The sequence below is a fragment of the Aythya ferina genome (genome assembly GCF_964211825.1).
Source record: "Aythya ferina genome assembly, chromosome: 1".
NCBI lineage: Eukaryota > Metazoa > Chordata > Aves > Anseriformes > Anatidae > Aythya > Aythya ferina.
Window position 1 is genome coordinate 29,844,043 of NC_140296.1, and position 20,610 is coordinate 29,864,652.

A 20,610-nucleotide genomic window follows, 5' to 3' on the forward strand; every position below is an offset into this window, starting at 1 on the left:
TAAATAAAAAGGATTGAGAAGCACTAGCAGGAGATGGGACTCATAGCTATTAGGGAAAACGAGTGAGCAACTAACATTCTTCATTCAATCTGCCACTACTAAACCACTGGAAAAGCATGCACCCAAGTGCACGGCAGGGGGAAGGACTGTGTTTACTGAAAAGACAATGAGTCAGGAAGAATTTGGTACGATGAGCTTAAGACATACAGATTGCTTGCCTACAATGTGGAAGTTTCTTGCTGGAGTCTTTACTGCAAATCTGTTTGATTGGGATGAAGGTAATGGCAGGTTTCGCCAAGTACAAAAATGATACTGTAAATGTGAAAAAGCAAAAATCTTTCTAACTTTCTGATAAAGCCATCCTTAAACATGCCAAAATAAATGCTAGGTAGACTACATGAAATCATATCTCCCTACTGGATTAGATCAGTAGTAACATGATTGAAAGTACTGTCTGTAGGGGGAACATACAGCAAGTGTGTTGGAGAATATGTGTTGTGCTTGGAATATAATTATAAAGTAATAAAGCAAGAGTACATAAGCTACGAGAATTTACAAAGTCAATTTCTGTCATTCTTTTCTTTTTAATATCCTCGTTTCTACTGTTTGCCATGTTACAACATATAAAGAAATGCCTTTTAATGATGAGGGACAGGAAGCCCATTTTGATATCTTTTATTTATAGATAGTCTGAAGTGAAAGGCAGAATGAAACCAAAATGAATTCACGGGTGACAGCTGCAGATGCTGTCTTAAAGGATTCAGAAATGGCATTGAGGTTAAAAAATGTGCATAATCTAAGATACTGAAAAGATATAAACAAAAAGCAAGGAAGAGATTGAACCAGCTTGGCAACTGTTTACAACACTATCCTGGTTTGTTTTCCACTTCCCATGTTCTTATACACAACACACACTCAGCTGTATGCCATGAAAACATCTCTCTGGAGGGGCTGCAACAGAACCCTCACGTTATTGACCTAGGCACTTATTTTGTCATTTTTGACTGAAAAGACATACAAAATAATAATTATATCTTGATGTCATGGAGATGTGGGGAAGGCAAGGAAACTCATGAGTGGGCTGTGAGCTGGATCCTTCTGAACGTCACTGTGAGACGGGAACAAACTGAACAGGGGTTATCTAAGAGATTTGGATAGGAAATAAAAATCTCAGCATCAGTGCTGAGATAGGCAGGTTTTATACTGCCAAGAGAGAAATAGCTAAAAACAACTGCAGATACCATGCAAAATGAGATGTGTTGAAGGACAGCTGACTATATATACGAGAGAGAAAATAGCCTGGCTAAAGTTTGGATCAAATAACAAACTAACTGGACAATATCTTGCTAATGAGACTAGGACATTAAGAAAATAACAAAATACACACAGATACAGATGGAAGAAATGACCTGGGGAGTGTTTTAGAAATGCTAGTGAAGAAACATCAGTTTGCTTAAGGGCTGTTGAACCTGGCTTGCGAAAGAAAAACCGAGAGAAGAAGGTTTAAATAGCTCAGACACAAACTATTTGTATGAGATATATCAATGTACGGGGACAAGATAGGAAAGGCAGTCTGGAATGCAGCATGGGTAGCCAAGGTCCAAGGTCCAACAGCTGCATTACAAATGGATCTATCAGCTCCGCTGGAGAAGAGTAAAAAGTAATGGGAGGACAAAGCTGGCGTTATTGTGCATCGCTAGAACGAGGGATTATAAATAGAAAAGAATTATTGTCACATCAACAAAGTAACAGATAATCAGACTGCAAAATGTTATGGGCAAAAATAGTTGCTTCTAATAAAGTACATGCTAGAAGGCTAAAAAGAGGGACAGTGCTTTGCAGAGGACATTTTTTGGCATCTGATGGGCATGCTTAATCGCAAGTTAAAAAATATTAACAGCAGGAAGTGAGAAGAATTTGGGATAGGAACAGGATAAAAGTACTTCCAAATACTTTTTATTTATTTATTTATATTGTGATCTCCCAACAGAGGTGTCACGACAAAAACTACTTAAACTAGAAAGGTCTTGGTGGATGAGTGAAAGTAGTGCTAATAACAATACTTGTTTTGAATATTTCAGCATTATCAGAGTCTCTGGATTGATATTTTAGAGTTCAAGACCTTCAAGTCCAGCAGAGACGCGGGTAGATCCCTGAAACACTGGGGCACAAACACACCAGAGTCACACGTAGATGCTCTCCTCCTGGCCTCCAGGCTGAGCTGGAGAAGGGCCTGAAGAGACAGGACATTTGAGGGGATGCCCTGCTCCTCCAGCAGGTCCCTCCAGAAGAAGATGCCTACACCAAGGGCATCTAAAGTTTGGGCTTCACCGTGCCCAAACCCCGCAGCCCCTGCTGGGGTGCAAAATGGCAGCCACCACCATGGAGCACCTTCTCCCTGCAGCTCTGCTGGCTGGCTGCCTCAAGCACGTTTGAGCTCTCCCTATATTCAAAGTATAGGGAAGCTGAGGAGGTTCCTAAAAGGTTTTCTCCTCAAAATACAGGGAAGCTGAGGAGGATTGTAAGAGGCTTTCTCCTCATAGTAGAGGGAAGCTGGGGAGGTTTGTAACAGGTTTTCTCCTCAACAGGGCAGCAGAGGAGGTTCCTAGGAGGTTTTCTCCTCAGCTCTAGAATCGAAACTAAACAGCGACGAAGGATGGAGGAGATTCCTCCCTGCGGAGCACACCGCCCCGAGGCCATGACGGGGACAGCCCCCGCCAGCACCATGGCGGGCGGCCGCCATGGCGGGCCCCGCAGGCGGGGTTGAGGGGAGGTGGAGCCCGCCCGGTGCCGCCTCTTCCCCCGCTCGTTCCGCAGCCGGGCCCCACCGCTCCTCCGAGGTAAGGGAGCGGGGTGGAGGGGTGCAGGCAGCCGGGCTGGGGGCTAGAGGCTCGGGGTGAGCAGCACGGCTTGGCCGGGGGCTCCCCGCTTCCCCCTGTGGGCTGGCGGCGGGCACGGGCGGGCCTTCAGGCCCGGGCTGAGGGGCGGGAGGGTGGAAAGGGAGGTGAAGGAGAGCGCTTAAATACAGCGGCTGTGGGGAAATTCCGCCCAGAAATTAAAATCCGAGCCCCTAAGCGGCCCAAGCTGCTGGGTCGGCCTCCTCTGTGGGGACCCTGCCCGACGACAGCCCCTCGGGGTGGTAAAGGAGCGTAAACAAGCCCCAAGGGGCGGCTTTCTGCCCCTCATGCAGCACAGGAGTGCACCAGGGTGAGGGATAGGGTGGTTTTATTTTGGACAATTACCTGGTTTGACATTGGGGTTGGTTTGTGGCGCTGCCGACCCTTTACCCCTTTAGCAACCAGCTGCCTGGCCATGAAACTCACAATGTCTACTTTTGTGGCCACTTCTGTTCTCCCCCAGGCTTTCGGAGCAACGCAGTTTAATTAAAGATGATCGCAGCCCTCAGTGCTGTGATAATTACAGTTAGCAGCTGGGTACTGACACCCAGCAAAGCAAAGGCAGGGCAGGTTTTCTCCTGCATGTTCATCAGGCGGGTAGCAGGCCACTCAGCATGTGTGGCTCCAGGCTAACCACAACACGCCGCGGTTTCTATTTCTTGTTTCATAGTAGCGTTGGTATGCAAAGAGAAAGCTAAAATTACTGCAGAGGTAAAGGAATCGAGGATGCAGCTCTGTAAGAAAGCAGGGAAGTTTGGAGAGTGCTGTGCTCAAGAGTTAAACTCTCCCTCTCCACTCTTCCCCGTCTTCTGTATTTCCAAGCCCTGAATTTAAGTTTTATTCTGTGTTCTGACTTCATCCGTAGCTACTATAGAGCTCTCTTGCAAGACAGCAATAAAACTGATGCTAATGTAGGGCAGCAGAAAGTTAATGGAAGATCAGAAAGTGTTTGCAAGAGTGTTCTGACAGACTGTGGTATTAAAAATGATTAAAGTTGTATTCATCTTTTCTGTTCCTGTAACTTACTCGTGGAGTGTTTTATTTTCAAATTTAACTTGCTCTTCTGTTTTTAACAGACCATGGCTCTGAAACAGGTTTCTAGCAATAAATGCTTCGAGGGTTTCCAGAAGGTGTTTGAACATGACAGGTAAACACTACAAAAACAATCTGAATGTTTATTTTGGGGCAGTGAATCCTTGGTATCATATATGTTAGTATTCTTAGCCTGCAGGAAAATGTTTTTCTCACTGTTATCCATATTTCAGTGAGGAATGTTGCCTTCTACTGTTTTGGCTGTGTTCTTATATTTCTATGTTAATGTTTAACATGTTCAGTATGCTTAGTGCTGCAGACCTGAGATGGGAAGCCAGCATTTTCACCTTTAAAGACGAGGGCCCCATTACTTTGGGTTTTCCTGCTTGTAGTACAGAGTCAGTCTGTATAAAGTTCGGTTCACTCTACCGTATATTTTGATTTTATGTACTCTGACAAAATGCCATGATCAGAGAGAGACAATAGATGTGCTTCAGCTGTCTGATGAAGGTGAACAGATAGGAATTCATTTTTAAATTTCTAATCAAAAGGAAAAGCCATTATTTTTAGATGAGCTTTTAATGACAGTCTGAGGCTTCAGCATAAGTTGGGCATTCAGCCTGTAGATTTAGCACACTGAAGACACTTCTCTCTTGGTGGAGCATGCTCTGTAGCATGCTCTGTAGCTCGTGGTATGTTCTTCAGTAAAAGTTACTTTCCAGTGTAATATGCAAGGCTCAAGTTAAAGATTTCTGGGGTTCAAATTCTATTATCAAGCTGTTCTGTGTTAGCAACACTGCAAAATATGGCTTATTTGTAAGCCTGTGGTTCTGATGCCTTACAAACAAGGTGGGAAGGTTAACTGTTGCCAATTCAAGTGGCTAAGGCTGGGTTTTTAAACTGAATTTCACTTAATTTAACATGTTAGTTGTTATAATTCACTGAGTAAACCTGTTTTTGAATGAAATGCATTGATTCTGCTTTCTTTTTTTAATGCTATGGACCTTGTTAATTAAGTAGCGCTGATAACAAGGAGTGTTTTATTGATACAGTACAGAGCTAAAATGCAAAATGAAATTTGGAATCTACTTGCCTCCAAAAGCAGAAACTGGGAAGTGTCCTGTGCTGTATTGGCTCTCAGGTAAGTAACATGAATTTTAGGAATTTAAAAAGAGAGTATTAAGCATATTTAGGCTACTGTGGCCTGCATGTTCATGGAAATAGAATAGATAAATTATTTTTCAAAACCTTTTCTGTCAGAAAGGTTTTGGAAACAGGAACGCTGGGCACAATATGTAATGGACCATATTTTTCTTTCTTCTAGGGTTAACTTGTACAGAACAGAACTTTATAACAAAAGCTGGTTTTCAGCAAGCTGCAGCTGAACATGGCCTTATTGTAGTTGCACCAGACACCAGCCCACGTAAGTTTTAACAGAAAATATGACTGAAGATACTTCAGTTGTTATAGTGAAGTACACTGTCTTTATTCTCAAAGAATGGAGTGCTGCAGTTCGCTACAAAGTGTATTGCCCACCTGAGTCAGAATTTGACCTTGCCTCTATATCGTTTGCTGGATTATATCATCTGTATTCTTAATAACAGGCTAGTAAAGGTCTGGCATTTGAAACTCTTTTATTGTTTCGGTTACTACAGCTAGAACAAAGGGGCCATTGAATGAGGAGAGGGGAAAAAAGGGAAAACAAGAAACGTGTGTTACCAGAAATGCTTGCACTTTATGGCTTGCTGAGGCTTAGAAAAAGCTCTTGAGAACCCTGTTGTCAGAAAGCTATAATGTTTACTTTTGATTCTATACAGTCTCCTGAAGCCTATTAAATCCATGTCTCCGGAGTGTTGTGGTACTTAAAGTTTAAAGCAAACCACAACACTTTCCCCTTGCAAGTGCAATAGAGTGTTTCTTTAATACTGTTTTAAGATGATGCCTTGTTATTTTGCAAGGCTGAGCTTCTGTGTGATGGGAGAAACCTGAAAATGGTGGATCTACGGGAAATACAGTAACTTTGGGGGATTCAGTGTACAATGTTCAGTATTTGCTGGGTTCTGCTGAAGTCTCATCAGTGCTGCTGTGTGAGGACAGTGCCACCTTTGTACATTTCCTAAGCTTTAGCACATCAGATCTGAACGCAGGTAATAGGGGAATGAAGTAATGTTCTTTCCAGAGGACGGTTCTCATACCTAGGCTTTGAAGTTGTGTCAGGTCAAAAAAAAATCTTTTAGTATGAAAAATTGATACACCTGTAGTTACAGCTTCTCTGTCAGGCTCTGGTAGAATTTACCTTTCCTCCTTTGTAGAGATTTGTTTTCCAGGTATACTGAACAGTTGTGTGTTTTGTGTGTTTGTTTTCCTTTTTGAGTTTCTTTTTCCAGAATTTCCCTTAAGTTTCTTTCTAAGAAAAATGTTGCCTTCATTGCCTGGTAGGATTTTCTGAGTCTTTGTTCATGTCTGAAGATAACAGAATTTTGTATCCAACATGTTGTGTAAGCACTCCCAACTCCCTCTGACTGCTGGACTCTTAAGTTACAAAACCAGTGAGTGCTCAAGGGCACATCACTGGAGCAAACTCAACTTTGATCCTTACAAAAATCTGATTTCATATTGTGAAAAAGGTAGCTCTGCACAAATCGTCAGGGATGGTCAAATTACACGTGGGCTAGAAAACCAATATAATTTTGGGTTGCTAAAACTAGGAACATTTTAGAAAAAGGAAGGCCATTATTTCCTATCAGAGCTTGAAAAATTACATTCTGTTCCGAAAAAGAAGCTTGTAAATCACAGGCTAATCAAAGGGAGAGGAAGAGATGGGTTGCATCGACTTTCAAGGAGATATTTGCAAATTTACTTTGGAAGTGTAGCCTTGGAAAAGAGGATACAACCCTGCAGTTATTCAGAGGAGAAATTACAGAAGTTTTATGGCGAGTTACAGGTGGGAGCAATGAAATGAACTGCGGAAAAAGTACAGTTACATACTTAAAAAAAGGCAGGGACAGTCAGTGCTGTGGAATCTGAAGAAGTGGAGCTGTACCAGATGCTGTTTGAAGCACATAAGCTGCTCTGGTGACAGGTAGTTCTGTTTTTCTAAGGGAAACAAAATTTTCCACTGTTTCTGTTTTTCACAGTTTCCTGTACGTGACAGGATGAAGTCTAATAGCTGAGATAAACTGATCACACCAAGCAAAGATTAAAAATTTTTAAGAAGTCCCTGGGTAAATTGGAGGAAGCTTTACAGGCTTAGTGTAAGAGAGATTTGTGTGCTGTGCTTATTTATGAGGGGATACCGAAACAAGTTAGAGCTTTGCTACATCTGTTGGTAACGTCTAAGTGGTGTTTTGAAAGCCTTACTGAAATAACACTTGAAAACTTGGTATTAATGAAAGGAAATCTGAGCTGTGCTGCAGGTTGGAGGGTTAGAGACATGGGATTGAGCAACTAATGCCCAGTGTCTAACTTGAACAATAGTTTCTCCAGTTCTGAGCATCTAGTAGAGACGATGTGGTAACTACAGAACCAATTTTCATGGCAGGCGGCTGCAATATTGAAGGAGAAGAAGAAAGCTGGGATTTTGGCACTGGTGCTGGTTTTTATGTGGATGCCACCGAAGAACCTTGGAAAACAAACTATAGGATGTACTCCTACGTCAAGGATGAGGTAACTTTGTTGCTGGGTAAGCTGAAGAAGGATTGCTCTCTGTTCCAAGCACTTAAGCTTGTTTAAGGTGATCTTGATAGCCTATAAGTGACTGTTGTTTCCTGCTTTCCTCTTTTTATCTTTTAGTCTTTTTTTTTTTTCTTTAAATGGATTTATTATTTCTTTTCAATTCTTGATTATTTCAGTGACTGAATTTACCAAGTTTTCAGGCCCTTCCTTCCCAAACAGTTACTGTGGTAAAAGTGAAGAGGGAGAAAACAGCACAGAGGTGATAACACCTAACTGGGAGGAAGCAGAAACTCCTTGAGTCTGCTTTCCTGCCTGAGATGTCACAGGATTGGCGTGCGCTTCTAATCCTGATTTGTTAGTTGTGCAATCTCAGTTCTTATAAAATCTCTGCGCTGCTGATTCTGAAGCAACCCCCTGCATTTCACTGCACCGGTGCTTCAGTTGTGTTGCTCACTTCGACTTCTTCCACTGTCTGTCTTGGGGGGATGCCAATAATGGTGCAAATAATTTTTTTTTTTTTAAGACCAACTTGCCTTTCTGGTCATTTATGGGAGCACGTACATATATGTGGATCTACTAAAAGAAGACTGTGTTACTGGGCTATGATAAATTTCTGCAGAGATATTTTGAATTGCTTACTGTTAGATGAGATGTTTTCTTTGTTTTTTGCAGTCCTGTTCAAATTGCCTTCTGGTCATGATCACAAATGTCAGGCTAGAACCAAAGATGTGCCTTTGGTTTCATAGAACAGCTCGGATTGGAAGGGACCTTAAAGCCCACCCAGTCCCACCCCCCTGCCACGGGCAGGGACACCTCCCACCAGCCCAGGTTGCCCAAAGCCCCATCCAGCCTGGCCTTGAGCACCTCCAGGGATGGGGCATCCACAGCTTCTCTGGGCAGCCTGTGCCAGGGCCTCACCACCCTCTGAGGGAAGATTTTCCTCCTAACAGCTAATCTAAATCTCCCCTCTTGTAGGTTAAAAAAATTCCCCCTTGCCTGAGTAAAAAGGTGTTAGCTATTTGTATACTACTTTGTCTAAACGCACTAAAGTTGCTTTAATGTTTTTATTCCACTCTTCCTTTACAGTTGCCTAAACTAATCAATGCCAATTTCCCTACTGATCCTGAACGGATGTCTATTTTTGGGCATTCCATGGGAGGTCATGGAGCTCTTATTCTTGCTCTGAAGAACCCTGGAAAGTACAAAGTAAGATATAGTCCAGTGTATATGCAGTATACTAAGGCTTATACAGACTTCTATACAAGTGAAGAAAGACAACCTGATACCAAGTTCTGTTACAGTGTTAAATACATGCATAGTTTTAGTTGTAGTAGTTCATTGATAACTTATTATTAGAATAAGGAAGAAACACTACTCTGGAATGTGTGAGTATTTGACATTAGTGAAATTAAAAAAAAAAAAATTAAAAAAAATGCAAATTTTAAAAGCTAAGTTCAATTTCTTCTTGAAGATGAAGTTCTTCCAATTTAACTGTTAAATATAAATGGGCTCCTTTTAGGTCTGGGGTTAATACACGCTGGTAATATTGTCTAGAAATCAGTTTGTGTCGTTTGCTATACCTTCTAAAATCTTGTCTTGTTTGTTTTGGAGCTTTTATTACCAGCAAACCGATTTGCTGCCACTATTTGTGTGTTTGCTTGGAACTTACTGCAGAGTCTATGAACTCCAGCTGACAGCAGCTTTAACTACAAGCACTGGGACTCCCCACAAAATACAATCTGGACCCCTTTCCCCTTTTTCTTTCTATCTGATGTTTGCATGTCAGCTTTCTTAAAGATTGGGGTTTGGAGTGTTCAAGGTGTCTAAAGGGACATTCATTTTCATTCCACTTGAACATAAGCATGCTGGAATGGATGGATCAAACCAACATCTCCCAGCAAATATAGGAATGGGGCATCTAGCCCACCCTTTTGAAGCTTGGCTTGTGCAAAAAGGAAAGCAGGCCAAGGAGAACAAAAAAAAAACAAACAAGGGAAGTAGTACAATGGTTAGGACACCTAGCTCAGAGGGTTGGTGGCAGTCCTGGTTTCTGGCAGTAGCTTCAAACAGCTTTTAAGAAGGTTTTTGGTTTGCTTCTTGGTTATCAGAAATCACTTTTCTTAACTCGTGTTGTTTTATTTTGCACTTTCTTACTCAACAGTCTGTGTCGGCTTTTGCTCCTATCTGCAACCCTATTCAGTGTCAGTGGGGGAAGAAAGCCCTTGGCGGATATCTGGGATCAGATGCAAGCAAATGGGAGGTAGGTGTTGAAACTCACAGGCCTTTAAAATGCATCAGCAAGTGATCTGTAAATGCAGCAGGACGCTGGAACAAAATTCTGGAGTGCTCCTGAGCTGGTATTTCTCTTTTAATGCTCTCGTAAGCATGGGTAAGCATTGCACACGTCTGGTGGGTCTGTCTTGCTATTTATTGCCTGATGGTGCTTATAACAACTGTAATGAAATAGGAGGCTCTCATCAAATTGACTAAATTCTTCCTTGGTTTATGAAGATCTTAAAATGTGGGCTTAGAAGAAGTATGGGCAGTTTGAGACTTTTCTGTAATGCATGGAAGCAGTGAGAATGTTAAAAGATTTAAAAGAAAAAAAGGTATTACTGAAATACCTTCAGTATTCAGAAACTTTGTGCTGTATTCCTAGATTTAAGTTAGAAGGATCGCTGTGACCAGGTATTCCAGTTTCCTTATGTATAAACCCAAGCTGCAGATAAATCCCTTGTAAATTGGATTAAAGTATCTCTAGGGAAGATATTCAGGCCTGAAATAAATACTACAGGAATAAAGAGCACTAGCTGTTAATTAAGTAGTTTATATATTTTAAAATTGACAATTAAACTTGCTTAAATTTAGCAGAATGGATTTATTTTGCTAGAAGTGTGTTTTCTGGCTCCTTAATTCACTTTGAAGCTCCTCTGCAAACCCAGTCCGGCATATGAACAGCAGGCATCAGGAATAGAATCACAGAATCACAGAATTTTCTAGGTTGGAAGAGACCTCAAGGTTATCGAGTCCAACCTCTGACCTAACGCTAGCAGTCCCCACTAAACCATATCCCTAAGCTCTACATCTAAACGTCTTTTGAAGACTTCCAGGGATGGTGACTCCACCACTTCCCTGGGCAGCCTGTTCCAGTGCCTCACAACCCTTTCAGTGAAGAAGTTCTTCCTAACATCTAACCTAAAACTCCCCTGGCTCAACTTAAGCCCATTCCCCCTCGTCCTGTCACCAGGCACGTGGGAGAACAGGCCAACCCCCACCTCGCTACAGCCTCCCTTGAGGTACCTAAAAAGAGCGATAAGGTCACCCCTGAGCCTCCTCTTCTCCAGGCTGAACAAGCCCAGCTCCCTCAGCCGCTCCTCGTAGGACTTGTTCTCCAGGCCCCTCACCAGCTTCGTCGCCCTTCTCTGCACCCGCTCAAGCACCTCCATGTCCTTCTTGTAGCGAGGGGCCCAAAACTGAACACAGTACTCGAGGTGCGGCCTCACCAGAGCTGAGTACAGGGGGACGATCACCTCCCTAGCCCTGCTGGTCACGCTGTTCCTAATACAAGCCAGGATGCCGTTGGCCTTCTTGGCCACCTGAGCACACTGCTGGCTCATATTCAGCCGACTGTCCACCATCACTCCCAGGTCCTTCTCTGCCTGGCAGCTTTCCAACCATTCCTCTCCCAGCCTGTAGCTCTGCTTGGGGTTATTGCGCCCCAGGTGCAGGACCCGGCACTTGGCCTTGTTAAACTTCATGCAGTTGACCTCAGCCCATCGGTGCAGCCTATCCAGATCCTCCTGCAGAGCTTTCCTACCCTCAAGCAGATCGACACATGCACCTAACTTGGTGTCATCTGCGAACTTACTGAGGGTGCACTCGATGCCCTCGTCCAGATCATCGATGACAAAAAACAAATGTTTTCTCCTTACTTTTTGCATACTCTATTTGCTAATTTCCTAACTTTGATTTATGCCCAAATTCCTCTTTTGTCATTAAGTAGAATTGTTCTTTTTTTTTTTTTTCTTCCTCCAACCTCTAGTTATAGAGAAGTGCATGAGAGGCTGATCGTTCTTCCAAAGTTCAACGTGATGTCCTGATTCTTTTCTTGCGGTCAGCAGATTAGACCCAGTCTAACACACAGAATTGAACGTTGTCTCTCTTTTATTTCTGCAGGCATACGATGCTACACAACTTGTGAAGTCCTATCCAGACTCTCGCCTGGACATCCTGATCGACCAAGGCAAAGACGACCAGTTCCTGTCAGCGGGCCAGCTCCTGCCGGACAACTTCATTGCCGCCTGCACTGAGAGGAAAATCCCAGTGGTCTTCAGGCTGCAGCAGGCAAGTCTGCACCAGCAGGCTTGGTGCTTGGTGATTTTTGGCTGTATGTAGCACGTGGTCAAAGAAGTTAGGTTTTGCTGTACCTCGGCTGTCAAGGAGTGGGATATCCGTGAGGCCCAGCTGCGTTTTACCGCTAGGTGGGGTCAGGATTCTACTTTCAACGAACCGATCTGATCATCTTCAGCCAGTAGCAGGCTGAAGCAGCAGCACTTGAGATTTTTAACCGGTATCACAGACACTGTACAAGCAACGCGAAAGTTGTGTTTTTGCAGGATTCCTTATCTGTGCTGTATCCTCATCGTGTTCAGTGCGGAGCTTTGTGGTTTAGCTTGCCTGTGTCTGTGGAAATCAGGAAAGTTGTGGAATTGCTTGAAATCTTAGATTCACTTAAAGACCTGGATAGCTTTTCCTGCAGTGCAGTGACCCAGAGTAGCACCACACTGAGGGCACTGGGGTCTTTGTAAGCAAGTGGCAACGTCAGGCCAGACCCAGTGAGGGCTTTATTACGTCCTCACTGATCTATCCAAAGGGCTTTTATACAGCCCTGTGCCACAAGATACAGTGAGTGCTGACAAACTGGAACAGTTCAGAGGTTTCTTTGTCATTTTAGCATAGTGCTGGAGCATTAACTCAGACTTGGGCTGTGTTCTTCTACCCTGTATTTTACCAGTCGGGCAATGCCAGTGAGGGGAGCTACTCTCAAATTGCATCCTGCCATGCAGCTGACTCTTGCTGTTACCCAACTCTAACTCACATACCCCAATTAGGGCAGGTGAAGGTACATTTGTTGTTCACCTTCCCATGCTCAGCCTGTTAGGAATGCTTTACAGTTTTTATATATAAGGCAGGTGGTTTTGATTTATTAAAACCTAAGATACTAATTTCCCTAGAAGAGAGTGTAGCACGATTGCTTTATCATCAACTACGTATGTTTGCTGATCTCTTTTCTGCTGTTATTTTCTAGGGTTACGATCACAGCTATTTTTTCATTTCTACGTTTATCAACGACCACATCAAGCACCACGCAAAATACCTTAATGCCTGATCTACGTGGATGGAAGTGTCATCTGCTGATGTGAATCCTGAGGTACAGGTGAACACAACAGAAATCATTTGCTGAAGCAGCATCTGTAAAACGGAGCTCTTCCGATTGTACTGATAATGCAATAAAGTCTCATTTGATTTGATGTGTGTGTTTTAGAGGAAGTATTTTGAATTTTCTTGCAAGCTTTGAAAACTCGCTCAGTACCATGTGTTCTAGGTCAATGTGAAAATCAGCAGGTGAGTTTCAGAATAGGAATGTGGGTATGTACTTGGGCCCTCATGGCTGTTTGTAGCACAAATATCCAAAGGCTATGAATAAAAGTGTGCCTCCTCAGCGTTCAGTTTGTCAGAGTGCTAAAGGAAGCACCACAACCAGTCAAGTTACTTAATCTGAAGCATTTGGTGTGTTTTTCCTTGGCCTCTTTCAGTATATTCCAAGGACAAGATCTGGTGGAGGATAGAGGAGGTTGCTGTGCACTGTGGTTTACTGTTCTGTGCGTTATTCATATCCAACCAATAATCTGAAGAGTATTTCATGGATGATACTCAAAGAAAAGACTTCTGAAAAGCAAGTGAAGTAAGCAGCCTGTATTAAAGGAGGTGTTTTTTCTCCACTCATCAGCTCTGCTCTTCCCATGGTCAAGCTGAGCCCACTTGTAACGTGCAGAGGGGGAAAGGCAGCCTTTGCTTCCCCAGGGAAGGGTGTGCAGTCTGGGTTTGCTTAGCTGCAATCCCAGCCTCCTCTGAGACTTTTATTGTGTTTAAGGGAAATGGTTGTGCCATTTTCTCATTCCCTAAGGAGTACAGGCACCTGCACGTTACATTAGAGGCGATTAAAAAGCAGGTTTAACCCTGTAAGTTAAGTGCTTTTAGCTGCTGTTTTAGAGCTGCTGGGTTAATGGTAGGAAACAGCTTGCCCTGCATGGGAGGAAAAAAGGCCCTTTTGTACCTGATACATTTTTATGGTGTCATTCTAAGTCTCCCATTCTTCTGTGGATAGGGGTGGGGAGGTTTTTTTTTCCTCTGCCCTTAGACTACAGTCCTCCAGGAGCTCAACTGCAATGTTGGCTTTTCCAAACAACAGGACAGCTACAATTTTGGAGCTGAAAATACTTTTCATCGCCACTACTCAGCACTGTTTTTGTGATAATTGTGATAAAACTTCACATTTCCATGCTCTGCTGCTTTCCTCTTTGCAAGTGGCTCTCAGTTGCCCTGCTTGTGAATGGGAGGAGATTCAGGTGAGTGTCAGCAGGGCTCTCATGCAGGTCCCCAAGCACTTAAAGCAACCTCAAGATTTTATAGAAGCTGCCCTGACTTTGGGGACTTCTTTGTAGCAGGCTGACAAGGAAGGGGCATCAAATCTGCCATTGTCCACAGGCTGCAAGTCCAGGACAGAGCAAACCCCTGAGAAGGCTTTGGGTACTTGAATCATCTGTGTGGGTGATTACAGGCACCTGGTCTCACCACCACCTCAATGAGAAGTTGCGTGAGACTGCGAAATGCAGCATTGGCAAGGCTCAGGCCTCAACTGGGCACTACCAGCAGCTGCCTGCTGTCAGGTAGGCTCTGCTCACCTGTGGGGAGCTGCACTGGAGGAGCTCTGGAAGCCCCTGCCCACAGAAATTATGAAATTGGGCTGTCCTGGCTTTTTATGGCTGTTGCAATACAAAGTCTGCTACCAGAAGTGACCAAATACAGCCATAAAATCATCTCCTAAGGCAAATAGTAGATTTCCTTCGAAGAATGAGAAACCAGCAGACTGTATTTATGTGACTTCAGAAACCTGCATGGGAAAGGCCATACGCTTCAGCTTTTGAGCAGCAGTCCCTACTGCCCATTTCTACAGCCAAGCTTCAGGTCAGAACTGTGTTATTTCTTAGCTTCACCAGAATAAAAGTCTTCCTTCGCCCCCAGCTGAGCTGTGGAACCCAGGGCACTTCAGCCCCCTGCTGCTGTTCACTAAATGACAGGAGATTTTAGGCAACACAGACAGCAAAGCCTCAGAGGAAGCTCACCTGCAGGAATTTTAATTCCTCTCTCCAGAGCCTGAAGCAGGGATTTGAATCTGTGAAGGAAATGCAGCAAGCCCCTTTGTAAGCATAGGGACCAGAAAAAACAGCCCTGCTGGGCCCCCCTGTTCATCTTTGAGTACATTAAACCAGGTGCCTGGATTAAAGAAGAACCCCAGCAGCTTTCCTAGCTGACAAAAACACTGAACAGACAACCTGACAGTTACTCAGCGGATCCTAATTCTTAGTTTAGCTGTAAAATTGCTGTGTTTGGGTCATACAATCATCTTCTCCATCCCCAACGCCTCATCCACCACTCACAAGGTTAAGCTCTCTGAGGACCATCTCTTGTACAATAAACTGTCAATGACGGGGCAGTCATTAAATAGTTTCTACAAATAATAGAGTTTAATTGTAACTACAGTAAAGATTTCCTATATACATTATGTTCACTGCTTATGGTATTATAGATTTGCCATGCATGTTTTATTGCACATGTAAATAGTGTACAAAGAGCCATGAAGATTCTCTCTCTTTAGCCGTACAGGTTAAGACTGCATTTAAAAAAAAAAAAAAGCTGTATTACAAAATATTCAGAGCTATTTACAGCCAACTTTAAGCAAATACCGAAAGACACTATCAGGAGAAAAACAAAATTTTAATTATGAAAAACCAAGATTTGTCAAAATAATAATTACAAAGCTTCATGTTGCAATATATACATTGTAAAAAAATACTCAGGAAACCTGCATTTTATCCCTCAAGATGCAGAAATTAATAATCCTATTTTTATACTCCATCTTTGAATGCTTTTTAAAATTTGATAAACTCTAACTTGAAAACTTACTTTCTTTACATTGCGCGTGCTTTTTGACAAAACAGATATTTGTGCAGCTCTGTAAAATATTAAAATACATTTTTAATTTAGTGTTAAAGTGCACAGTACATTTTTATAGGAAACAATACGCTAGCTGCCAATCAAAATTATAATTTAAGTCAATGTTCCCTCCAAAAAAAGAAACGCTTTGCTTTGGTTGAAGTGACTGGCTCTTCCACATCTCACTGTCTGCAAGCCCACTTTTCTCCTCCCAACGTGTTACTCTCACTACAGATGAGGAAATTGGCAATTTGTGGTGTTAAAATGCATAGTCTGCATCCAAATACTGTATTAAAGACTACGAATCTGCTATGGAAACAGTGGTGTTTTTAAATGCAGTGTGTGAACATGCGTGTAACTTTGCCTACACACGCAGTAGTGACAAGTCCGCATCGCTCTTTCTTCCAAAAAGTCTTTATACACTGATTTGCTCCACATCCTCTTGCTATTTAATTCTCCCACCACATTGCCTCATTTTTGCCATTAATGCCTTTCAAACTACTTGCTTATATGCAACAGTGACCCCCTACCAGCTAGCCTTTTCATCACGTGCAGCTTCCCTGTCCTGCTTGCTCAAGTTACATCTTTTAGCTTTTCAGACCAAAGAAAAATGGATGCTCCAGGTGCCGTGACAATCACTGCGCTGGAACTTTTAGATCTACAACATGCGATGTTTCAATGATAAGTTACGCTTTTAAGAAAACTCTTCCAAAATTTTTAGTAGTAAGAAAAAGAACCTTATTTCCTATTGCTGATGTGGGATTAGAGGTCAGATCCTACAGAACATTGTGCTTAACTCACTGGGAAACTACGGGACTCGGCCATGCCGATGACCACACGGAGAAGCACTGTACCCAGCAGCTTGCATCTGGAAGATCAGGTCTTTCAGACTGCCTTTGGCAATTTTATCTCCTAGCGACAGATTTATTGAAGGTTGGTTGTTTTTTTTTGGCTACCTGGTAAACCTTGTTAACGTCCTTGTGCTATTTCTCGTTACTCGTTCTGTAGTGCTGTAGTCTTTACAAGAAGTTACAGTGCAAAAATCATATTTCAAGACACATGATCCTAATGCACATCATCCTGCTGTGGCAAAAGTTAAAATGTCTTGTGCATAGTAAAATAAGCGATCAAAAATATTTGTTCACATTTCTTTTTCAAGTTTATGTCTTTCCTTTTTTTTTTTTTTTTTCCCTCTAAACATCTATATACAAGTAAAATGGGTGTGCTCTCGGTTTCAGCCAATTGAGCCTACTGGGGGAGAAGTGCTACTGGAATGTAGGAAACGGAACGGAATGCAGACAAACTTTTTACCAATGTTCCACTAATTGAAAAATAAAGAATGCCATTCCAGCTAGCTGTTCTTTTAATAAAAGCACCTATTTTGATTGTTTTTTTCTTTTATCTTACATATTAGAAAATACAATTTATGGAGATCTAGAGCTACTGCACACCAAGTTGAATAAAAAATAACTAAATATTTATATTAAAATAAAGTGTTTAACCACAAAAAAGCAGTAATAAAATACAGTTTCCTAATTTACATTTTGCATCCAAAGGATGAATAACAACTCACTAATAAATAATATTTATATAAATATTTTATGTCTGGATATTTTTAAAAGGCAATAGCCTGAAGCAACTGCAGAAAAACCTAACATGGTAGAAGTCGGATTTACTCTCCCTCCCCCCAGAAATGATTACACTGATTCTTAGTTTAATAATACGAAGGTATCTTGCTGCAAGACAGCTGTGTACTCCACACATTGATAAGTGGCAGAGAGGTGGCTGTTTAAGTACTGTACAAAGTGAACTATAAAAGCAGTGAAGCGCCAATTTGCTCTATAAAATGTTTCTGTTTAGTTTCAGGTTTGAAGTTCGACGCACGTGTACAGTCTCAAGGATTATTTCAAAATCAGAAGTCTAAGAATACTCTCGGAGCACTGTTTTGTCAATGCAGTTTGAAAAGATGGGCAGTGATTTCGTTCTTTGATGGCACAGTGGAGCTGGTAACAGCAGGGACAGTTTCATGTGAATAAAGCTTGTTTCACTGTGGTTACATCTAGCAAGGCTTGAACTGTTATGCTCACTTTTACCAAGCCCTTTTCTTCTAGGATGTGATGTGGTAGGCAGAGCTTCTCCTAGAAAAAGACAAACAAAGGAGCAGAGATTAGGTTATTCAGTACTGATTGCAAAATGTCACTTTATATGAACACCCGACAAGTAGGAACCATTTGCTGTTTGCAGTTTGAAAGCTTTTCCCGTGATTTTGTATCTCGTTTTGCTCTCATTTTATCTATGAACTAGCACGAGATCTGGTCATGTTCTGGGCCTCACAGGACTGAAGGCTGTTCTTTAATCAGCCAAAAAAAGTTCTACCACTGAGCTCGAGGAGGGGAGGTCTTGGTCCCAGGATACGCACCGTGGAAGTCACCCCTTAGCATTTACAGAGAAGTGTGCGTAATGGTGCGCGTTCACTGGATGAAGCAGTTGGTTCTGAGTATGCTTAGTCTGAAATACCCAGGAATCAACTTCATTGACCATTAGGACACAGCACTCAAGGCCAGGATGAAAGCTACTAGCTGTTTATCAGAAGGCAGTCAGATAACAAATACTGCTTCTCCAACAGGCAACAAAGAATCCCACAGTGAATCATTACAGAAAGCCTTCCTTAGAGACGTAGCCTTGTGTCACAATTAGCTCCGTCTTTAAGAAAGTTAACACAGCTGGATTCATCTTAACCAAATAGGTGAGATTATGAAGTCAGGCACCAGGCTTAGAATAAATAAATGTCTACGTCACAAACCATAATTGCAACTGGGAGACTCACTGGCACAACATGGAAGCCAGAAGTGTAAATGGGATGACAAATACATGGATGGATAAAAAAAATCAAATGCCATTAAACACAAACATGTAGATACAACATCTGGCTCATGAAGTCCCTAAACTCTTTGTCAAGTTGCTTTAAGTTTGAAAAAGCACCATGTAAGTGATCTAACCTCCTGTTCTTTCCCTAAGCATCTCTGCATGACCATCAGCAGAGTCAGGTAATGATTTTGTTGTTGTTGTTGGCCTAAAAGCAACGTGTGAGGCATCCAACTGATGCCTCTCTGGGGTGATGAAAACTGATCACCTGCTGCCACGGCCCCAGCCCACAGCAGTTCATCATCTCTCACTCAGGCTGCTCCCTCCCTTTAATGGTGAAGTGGTACTGGTTGGTTCTGGACTTTGAACACATCAAAATCCCAAAGGGAGATCCATCAACAACAGCCTTAAATAGTCTCTAACAGGACAAATTCCAAAGTCTATGGAAATTGCTAATAAAACCATCATCAAGAAGGTTTCATGTTTAGTTTGAGGGAGATTTATTGCAGCCCAAGACTGTTAAACACCTGAAGTTAGCCTACTTAAGAGAAATTGTACAATTTCTGTTAACTACAGAACCTGAAAAGTGAGAGCAAACCTTTTTTCCACAACTGTGGCATCTGGTACTGCTAAATTATAAAAGATAAGCATAAGATATGAATTATAATAACTATTTAAAATGTTTCTGTATATGTATGTGTATATATATTAATGTTCATGGGTTCATTGTATCCTGGGCTACACCAAAAGCAGTGTGGCCAGCAGGGTGAGGGAGGTGATTCTCTCCCTCTGCTCTGCTCTTCTGAGACCCCACCTGGAGTGCTGCCTTCAGCTCTGGGGCCCAAAAAGGACGTGGGGCTGTCAGAGCAAGTCCAGAGGAAGGCCATAAAGATGACTGGGGGGCTGGAGCACCTCTCCTATGAAGACAGCCAGAGGGAGTTGGGGTTGTTCAGCCTGGAGAAAGCTCTGGGGAGACCTCATAGCAGCCTTCTGGTGCCTGAAGAGGGTCTGCAGAAAAGCTGGGGAGGGACTGTTAGGGAGTGGAGCGATAGGACAAGGGGGAATGGCTTTAAACTAAAAGAAGGGAGATTTTAGATGTTAGGAGGAAATTCTTCCCTCAGGGTGGTGAGGCCCTGGCACAGGCTGCCCAGAGCAGCTGTGGCTGCCCCATCCCTGGAGGTGCTCAAGGCCAGGCTGGATGGGGCTTTGGGCAACCTGGGCTGGTGGGAGGTGTCCCTGCCCAGGGCAGGGGGGTGGGACTGGGTGGGCTTTAAGGTCCCTTCCAACTCCAACCATTCTGGGACTTTACGGGTTATAGCCTCAAATACCAAACAAATACTGTGGGTTCCTTCTGCACATGCACACCCAAGAAACCATTACAGACAGATAACCTTCAAATAGTTATATTTCAAATAGTGACACCCAGATTCCTGTTCAAATCTACCCCAAATTAGTCATTTAATTTAAGACACTGATTCTGCACTGACTTGTACTCACTGTTCTGTGACTGAGAGACTGCAGACCTGAAAACTCTCAGAGGAAGTTCTCCTTACCTTCTTCCAGGGGAATAAAAGGTATCTTATAAAACTGTATAAACTACAAAAAATCTTTATATAGTTCCTTATAAGATAATGTTTCTCTGATGCAAGCTCCTAAACTGATACCTAACTAAAAGTGTAACCACAGAAGAAGGCAGAGATGGTGAAAATCAAATAAAAGGCAAAAAATATTTCTAGTTCAACCGTATGATTGTACTAAAAGTATTTTGCCCATCAAAAAAAAAAAAGTTCTTACAAAAAATTTAAGATACTCTGATTCTGATAATTTTCAAAAAATATTTGTTGAGAATACGAATGACATTTCA

The 20,610-nt window shown here is 42.5% G+C and overlaps 2 protein-coding genes across 10 annotated transcripts in view; one reads left to right on the forward strand and one right to left on the reverse strand.

Annotated features, from left to right (window-relative positions):
- The first annotated feature begins 2,709 nt into the window (after nt 1-2,709).
- ESD (esterase D) lies at nt 2,710-13,135 on the forward strand. 6 transcript variants are annotated; one of them, XM_084529732.1, is made up of 9 exons: nt 2,710-2,840; nt 3,974-4,044; nt 4,982-5,070; nt 5,254-5,352; nt 7,471-7,595; nt 8,691-8,810; nt 9,766-9,864; nt 11,781-11,948; nt 12,913-13,135. In XM_084529732.1, the coding sequence occupies exons 1-9, from the start codon at nt 2,742-2,744 to the stop codon at nt 12,991-12,993; spliced, it is 951 nt and encodes a 316-aa protein (XP_084385858.1). In that variant the 5' UTR covers nt 2,710-2,741; the 3' UTR covers nt 12,994-13,135. The 6 variants fall into 6 exon arrangements, with proteins under 6 accessions (XP_084385858.1, XP_084385860.1, XP_084385862.1 ...); XM_084529734.1 differs by having other exon boundaries at nt 2,771-2,840; nt 4,950-5,070; XM_084529736.1 differs by having other exon boundaries at nt 2,825-2,840; nt 4,947-5,070.
- A 2,508-nt stretch (nt 13,136-15,643) lies between these two features.
- Nucleotides 15,644-20,610, reverse strand: part of LRCH1 (leucine rich repeats and calponin homology domain containing 1) — a 117,685-nt gene continuing 112,718 nt past the window's right edge. For all 4 annotated transcript variants that reach the window (XR_014695977.1, XR_014695978.1, XR_014695979.1 and 1 more), the window contains one exon: nt 15,644-18,019. Coding sequence is in view for 1 of the 4 variants with exons in the window: in XM_084529599.1 (XP_084385725.1) it covers nt 17,906-18,019 (114 nt within the window). In the remaining 3 variants the exon portion in view is untranslated. The remainder of the gene's footprint in view (nt 18,020-20,610) is intronic.

Excerpts from the sequence above, each read along its gene's own strand:
- ESD (XM_084529732.1), top strand. The coding sequence starts at position 2,742 with ATGGCGGGCCCCGCAGGCGGGGTTGAGGGGAGGTGGAGCCCGCCCGGT. Across the intron at positions 5,071-5,253 it reads TGTGCTGTATTGGCTCTCAG|GGTTAACTTGTACAGAACAG; the intron begins GTAAGTAACATG and ends TCTTTCTTCTAG. Across the intron at positions 9,865-11,780 it reads CAGATGCAAGCAAATGGGAG|GCATACGATGCTACACAACT; the intron begins GTAGGTGTTGAA and ends TTATTTCTGCAG.